At 36.7% G+C, this 7,714-nt stretch overlaps 1 protein-coding gene across 1 annotated transcript; it reads left to right on the top strand.

Moving 5' to 3' along the window:
- Positions 1-5,615: 5,615 nt before the first annotated feature.
- Positions 5,616-7,129, top strand: LOC122281336 (cytochrome P450 736A117-like). The gene is made up of 2 exons (XM_043092739.1): positions 5,616-5,810; positions 6,280-7,129. Exons 1-2 carry the CDS (start codon positions 5,616-5,618, stop codon positions 6,892-6,894), a joined length of 810 nt encoding a protein of 269 aa, XP_042948673.1. The 3' UTR covers positions 6,895-7,129.
- Positions 7,130-7,714: the final 585 nt, after the last annotated feature.

Here is a 7,714-nt window from a genome sequence, read left to right as displayed (position 1 = left end):
TTCATATCACATGGATAAAAGAAAATTCTCAAATATCATATTCACATTTTAGAACATGTCAAATATTGCTCATGTCTACACTTTTCATGATAAAAAAAAAAAAAAAACATTCTCTCTTTCAAATAGATTACATGATTGAATGCAAAACATATAACTGAGGTCATTTTCACATTTTCTTTTCAAAATATAACATGCACATTTTTACAAACCAACCTCAGTTCATTTTTTTTTTTTTTTATGCAAATCTAGCATAGGAACCCCGCTTACCTGCTTCCTGTAGCGTATTATCAATGCCTTGAATTCGACCTCTATTAGCCTCTTCACCTATTCATAAAAATAAATATACACTAAGTATTAAATACCTACAATCGCCACTTCGATCTAATTAATTAAAATCCATAATTCCACATCAAATATCAGCACATTAACGCAAACCAAACAACCACATAAAAATTCCCGAACAGCCCACACTTCAACCCAATCTACCATATACCCACTTCAATACTAACCTATACACCCATCAACCAACATTAAACTCAAATAATAGAAATATCAACACCAATACAGCAACCCAAAACTCAAACAACCACAAACTCAACTAAATAAGCAATAACCACATCAACCTCTTCTCCATTCACCACTCCACAAAACAAAATGTCCAAATCTTCTTAAACTCTACTCCGCATCCATCGATATTCTTTACTGTTTATACCCAAACAAAGTAGTTCAGCTATATATATACAAGGGATGAAATACATGTGCAGTACACGTGCATTAAAGTAAATTGACAATTAAGGGTATTGTAAAACTAACTATTTACAATAATCGTTTATACTTCTATACTCCCCCTCAAGATGGAGTGTGAATATTGAGAACACCCATCTTGGAAAGAAGATATAGAAACTGATTAAGAGGCAAGGCTTTGGTGAATGCATCTGCTAGTTGATGTTGAGAGCTGACATGTAGAGTTCTAAGCACCCCGGATTGTATCTTCTCTCGAACCAAGTGACAGTCAATTTCTATGTGCTTAGTTCTCTCGTGAAAAATAGGGTTTGCTGCTATGTGAATTACAGCTTTACTATCACAAAATAGCAAGGCTGGAAAATCATGAGTAATCCAAAATCTTGAAGTAAAGCAATTAGCCAAGTTAGTTCACAAGCAGTGGAAGCCAAGGCTCTATATTCAGCTTCAGCTGAAGATCTGGAAATAGTATTTTGCTTCTTGGATTTCCAGGAAATTAAAGAGTCACCCAAGAACACACAAAATCCAATCACTAATTTTCTAGTGTCTGGACAAGTCGCCCAGTCAGAATCTGAAAAAGCTTTCAGTTGTAATGAAGAAGAGGATGGCAGAAAAATTCCCTGACCAGGTGTAGCTTTGAGATACCGTAAAACATGATACGCTGCATCCAAGTGTGTTTGAGCAGGTTTATCCATGAATTGACTTAAAGTTTGAATAGAATAAGCCAAATTAGGTCTTGTTATTGTCAAGTAGAGCAACCTCCCCACCAATCTTCTATAAACTGTGGGATCTTCCAAGAATGATGAATCAATTTTTGTCAAACGCAGGTTATAACTCATTGGAACTTTGGCTGGTTTACAACCAAGAAAACCAGAATCAGCCAATGTTTCTAAGGCATAATGCCTTTGACATAGTGAAATTCCTTTAGAAGTTCTGGCCACTTCTAAACCAAGGAAAAATTTAAGATCTCCAAGATCTTTAATCTAAAAAGCACTATAAAGAATGGATTTTATGTTTTGGACAGCTTGAAGATCATTGCTAGCCACAATCACATCATCAACATATACCAAAAGTGCAAGAAAAACTGAACCAGAAACTTTAGTGAATAATGAATAGTCACATTTGGACTGTTTAAATCCATGCTGTAAAAGGCAATTAGTGAGCTTGCAATACCATTGCCTTGATGCCTGTTTTAAGCCATATAATGACTTAGTTAACTTGCATACTTGAGTCTCTCCCTTATTTCCATACCCTTAAGGTAGGGTCATATACACCTCCTCATCCAAATCTCCATGCAAAAATGCATTATTTATATCCAACTGATGTAAATACCAATTCTGAGAAGAAGCAACAGCTAGTAAACAACATACGCTTGTAAGCTTGGCCACAGGAGAAAAAGTGTCAATAAAATCCAACCCCTCTTGTTGAATGTACCCCTTTGCTACAAGCCTAGCTTTATAACGTTCAATGGTCCCATCTAATTTATATTTGATTTTGTACACCCATTTACAGCCAATGGGATGTTTATCAGAAGGCAAGTCAGTAAGTACCCATGTGTTATTTTTCTCAAGAGCAAATAATTCTGCTTTCATGGCCTGTTGCCAATGAGGAATTTTAATTACTTGATGATAGAATTTAGGTTCAAACTGAGATGAGATATTAATGGTGAAAGCACGATGCGTAGAGGAAAGTTTGTTATAACAAAGATAAGTAGACAAAGAATGAGGAGTACTTACCTTGAGAGAAGCTGCTGCAATGGAAGAATCAAAGTTTGATGAAGAAGAATTGATTAAATCACAATGATATTGCTGCAAATATTGTGGTGGATGTTTAATTCTAGTAGACCTTCGAATAGATGGATTATTGGTAGAAGGATGAGAATCTGAAATTTGTTGAAACTGATCAATGGATACAGAATCTGAATTTTGATGTGAAACAGGAGGCATATTAATCACAGTAGGTGAGTCAGAAACAATAGGAAAGTCAGAATTTTCTGGATTATTAATGGGATAGCAAAAATCAGGTGTATTAGAAGAAGGAATGGAAATGACAAAAGAATCTAAAGAAACCGATTTAGGATCTAAAGAGAGAGTGTTTCTGTTTTTATAAGGGAAGAGATGTTCATAGAAGATGACATCCCTGGATAGAAAAACAAATTTGGAGTGTAAATTATACAATTTGTAACCTTTAACACCAAAAGGATAGCCCAGAAAAATACATTTCCTAGCTCTAGAATCAAATTTTGATCTTTGAGAAGCAAGAGTGCTAGCATAGCATAAACAACCAAACACTTTTAAACTAGAATAATTGGGTTTTTGAGAAAAAAGGAGCTCATAAGGAGATTTGTTAGACAAAATAGTAGTTGGTAACCTATTTATTATGAAAGCTGCTGTTAAAACACAATCACCCCAGAAACAAAGTGGTAAATAGGCTTGAAACCTCAAGGTACGTGCAACTTCTAGTAAATGCCTATGTTTTCTTTCTACTACCCCATTTTATTGAGGAGTGGCTACACAACTCTTTTGATGAATGATGCCTTTAGCAGAAAGATATGAAGACATATCAAACTCTAAACCATTATCACTTCTAAGAATTTTAACCTTAGAACTAAATTGTGTTTCTACAAGAGCAATGTAAGAAACAAGTTTGGTTCTAGTTTCAGATTTGGTTTTCATTAGATACACCCAAGTGGCTCTTGTAAAATCATCAACAATGGTAAGAAAATATTGAAAACCATCTAGAGTAGGAGTAGAGAATGGGCCCCATATATCACAATGGATTATTTCAAAGGAACAAGAAGTACGAGATTCACTATGTGGAAAAACCAATCTTGATTGTTTTGAATAATGACATACATCACAATTTGTATGTCTAGAAGGAGTTACATCAGAAAAGGATCTATGTATCAGACTTTGTTTTAGAAAAGAAGGATGACCTAGGCGATAATGCCATAGGTCCATACCAACAGAATTAGAATTGCAACTTGATGTTGAAAAAGATTTACTAGAATCAAGTACATCAGATATAGATGCTTTATTGTGCAGCAAATAATAAAGACCACTTCTTTCTTCACCCAGACCAATCGTCTTCCATGCATACAGGTCCTAAATGAAGCAAAATTTGTTTAAGAAGATTAGACAACAATTAGAAGAGTGGGTAAGTTTACTAGCTGAGAGGAGATTAAAGGAAAATGAGGGAACACACAGGACATTGTTAAGAACCAAAAAATCTGAAATTTTAACAACTCCTGTGTGTGTAATTGGTGCTTTGTAACCATTTGGTAATGTAACAAAAGCTGATTGAACAATTGTGTAAGAGGAAAGAAGTGACACTGAGCTAACCATATGATCAGTAGCTCCAGTGTTAATAATCCATGGAATATCAAGATATGAATTATATTTCTTAGCAGAAAATAAGCAAGGATTGAAAGTCAGATTGGAAAGGGATTTACCTGACTGATTGAAAAAGGACTGGGGATTTCGCTGAGATGTGGTATCTACTAAATGAACTGAAGCAGATTTGTCAGTGGAGTTATGCATTTCAAGCAAAGAAAGTAACTGTTGACATTGTTCTTGAGTAAATGGTAAGGAAGGTATCTCACTAACTTGTCTATCCTGTGAAATATTACCAGACAAATGACCATCGACAGAATTGAGTCTAGGTTTATTGTTCTTGTAGCCAGGAGGATACCCATGCAGTTTGTAACACTTTTCTTTTATGTGTCCTGTCAGTCCACAATGACTACAAATGGGCTTCGATTTTTGAAAAGTCTTGAATCTTGTACCAGATTTCTAAGAATCATTTGTTGTAGATGCCAAAACAATGGAGTCCAGATTTAAAGATTTTGGAACGTGAAGACTACGATGACGTTCCTCTTGTAAAACTAAAGAGAAAACTCTGTTTATGGGTGGCAAAGGGTCTAGCAATAGAATTTGGGCTCTAACATTAGAATATGTATCATTAAGCCCCATCAAAAACCGCATCACAGATTTTTGTTGTTGGTATTCTAATACTGCTTTCAATATACCACAATTGCAATTAGGACCACAACAACAATTCAACAATGGTCTAAAATTGGACAATTCATCCCATAAAGTTTTCAACTGAGTATAATAGTCACTTACAGACATGTCCTCTTGAAGCAAAGAGGAAATTTCTTTCTGAAGTTGAAAGATCCGTGGCCCATTCGACTGTGAGAACTGTTCTTTGAGATTAGCCCATAGTGCAGCAGCCGTATCAATGTAGATGCAACTTGCTGCAATATTCTTGGAAACGGAATTCAGAATCCAAGAAAACACCATATCATTGCAGCGGAGCCAAGCATCATACGTAGGGTTAGACGAATTCGGAGCCAAATTCAAGCTACCGTCAACAAACCCTAACTTGTTCTTGGCCCTAAGAGCAATCCGCATGGATCTGCTCCAAGAATTGTAATTACCACCAGTGAGCAATTGAGAAACCAGAAGCAGACCTGGATTATCACCATGATGAAGAAAATACGGACTAGCAGAGTTGTCCGTGAGATTTACACTCGGAGGAGAAACAGAGGACTCAGCCATTGAGAGAAAAAAAATTAGAACTCTAGAGAGAAATTCTTCTGATACCATGTAGGAGAATGGATCTAAGTCATCCGATTACTCAAGTATTCCAAGAAATCAAAGAAAGCTCAAGAACACGAATAGAAAGGAAAAAGTAATCTTCTGTGAAAGTAAGAATTCGTCACTGTACTATATACAGAGTAGTTCAGCTATATATATACAAGGGAAGAAATACATGTGCAGTACACGTGCATTAAAGTAAATTGACAATTAAGGGTATTGTAAAACTAACTATTTACAATAATCGTTTATACTTCAATAGCTAGAGCAGAGAAGATGGCTACACGGATGGATAATTTTCTAGGAGTACTTGAAGAGCACACAAATTTTCAGAAGAAAGTCGGGAGCGATGGCCATGTGAGTCCAGAGAATGAAGATCAGAAAGACTTTGTTGATGTTCTGCTTCGGATTCAGAAGAAAAACGTGATCGGTTTTCCTGTCGAAAGAGTTAGCATCAAGGCTGTAATCCAGGTAAGCAAACTCGTACGTGTGCGTGCGCGCGAGACCGGCCAAGTCCTGGAATTATCTATCGATCGGTGTAATTTTGTTCTCATTCTTGGCATTCTTGAGTTTACCGTAGGAAGTATGATTACGTCACATGTTTGAACCGACGAGATAATTTTTTCCTTTCTGACCAGAATAGGAGCTAGCTAAAGACTATATGCATTTGGTTTGGGAAGTTTCTGCTGGCAAGAAAAATGAGACGAAAACTTCTAAATCTGTTAGTATTGTGTTATTATTCACACAAATTTAAGGTGTCGGGCAAGAGCTTTATTTATGTTAAAATGGTAAAAGTCTAACTGGTGGGATGTTAATGTTAGATGGTCTTAACCAAAACGGTCTGCTCACTTTAGGAGGGTTTTGCATGTAATGCCTTTTTTTGGGCGTCACATACATATAATTCACAGCTTTCTTCAACATTTACAATCTTTTATTACAGGATGTATTCGCCGCTGGAACTGACACTGTGTATATAGCTTTAGAGTGGGCAATGACAGAGCTGTTAAGGCACCCAACCGTCATGAAGAAGGTGCAGATTGAGGTGAGAGGGATCAGTACCGGCAACGAAAGAGAAGTAACAGAGGATAATTTGGATAAAATGCATTACTTGAAGGCAGTAATCAAAGAGACATTTCGGTTGCATCCACCTGTTCCACTGCTAGTTCCTCGGGAATCGACTCAAAGTGTCAAATTACAGGGCTATGACATTGCAGCAGGAGCACAAGTAATCGTCAATGCTTGGGCAATTGGAAGAGACCCAAAATCATGGGATGAACCAGAGGAGTTTCACCCAGAGAGGTTCTTGACAACCTCAATAGATGTGAAAGGACATGACTTTCAGCTAATCCCATTTGGTGCTGGAAGGAGAATTTGCCCAGGCATTCCTTTTGCCCTCACTATTATCGAGCTCGTTTTGGCAAATCTGGTGCAAAAGTTTGATTTGGCGTTGCCTAATGAAGCAAGTGGACATGATTTGGATATGTCTGAATCTATTGGTGTATCAATTCATAGAAAGTTTCCCCTTACAGCAGTTGCAACTCCATATATATTTTGATTAGAATATAATATGCATTAGCAAACGAATATGTTACGCAGGAGAGGATAACGTCCTACTGAAGCTGCTCGTAGGAGTGTAGGTCAGCTAGGAGTCTAGAGAGTTCAGTTGGTGTTCTCATCTCTATCTATTAGGTTCTTATGTAACTATGTTTATCACTTGGTCTCTGTCATTGTAAGGCTATTTAAAGCCAAGTAGTCTCCGGAATAAAGCATGCAGCATTTGAATTAGTAAACATTGAGTACTGTCTTACTTCCTGTTGGATTCCTCGTTTGGCTCTCTGTAGTACTGCAGAATACATGATTTCAGTTTTGCCAGCAAGCATTTTCTATTAGTCAGTTTGGTGGCAGAGAAATTGCTAGTACTAAAGAATAGCGCTTGATATTAACTACAAAATTATTGTAAGGATCGTAATTATCATGTTTAAGCTTTACAATTACGTGTATAATGTGTGCACCATAACAGAAACAATCTCTCTCTCTCTCTCTCTTAAAAACCTCCCATGTGTGAAAAAACGAATGATTTGACAGATTTGTTATAGATAAAGAGTTCTTTATTCTTTCGTGATCAGAAGCTTGTGGCCAATCCTATATGATCAGGCATGCATATTCAACCTGATCTTCATTAAGCGCCCTTGCCTCCAATTTACTCATGCAGTACACGTCTTATTTCCTAGTACAGGACTCCCCGTACATGTCTGGATGTAAGTCCACGATAATGTTCTGGCACATCGAGAACCACACTCACATAGAGATATTATTTAAGTTCGAGTTGCCATTGTTTCAGGCCTTCAAAAACAATAACTCGAATATTCTTAAAA

Source organism: Carya illinoinensis, chromosome 11 (assembly GCF_018687715.1).
Source record: "Carya illinoinensis cultivar Pawnee chromosome 11, C.illinoinensisPawnee_v1, whole genome shotgun sequence".
In the NCBI taxonomy this organism is placed as follows: Eukaryota; Viridiplantae; Streptophyta; class Magnoliopsida; order Fagales; family Juglandaceae; genus Carya; species Carya illinoinensis.
Note: the sequence above shows the minus strand (reverse complement) of the source record. Positions and strands in the feature narration are given on the sequence as shown.

Bases quoted from the DNA above. Each gene is read 5' to 3' on its own strand.
- LOC122281336 (XM_043092739.1), top strand. From the start codon at position 5,616: ATGGCTACACGGATGGATAATTTTCTAGGAGTACTTGAAGAGCACACA. The intron at 5,811-6,279 runs GTAAGCAAACTC...CTTTTATTACAG, and splicing joins GCATCAAGGCTGTAATCCAG to GATGTATTCGCCGCTGGAAC.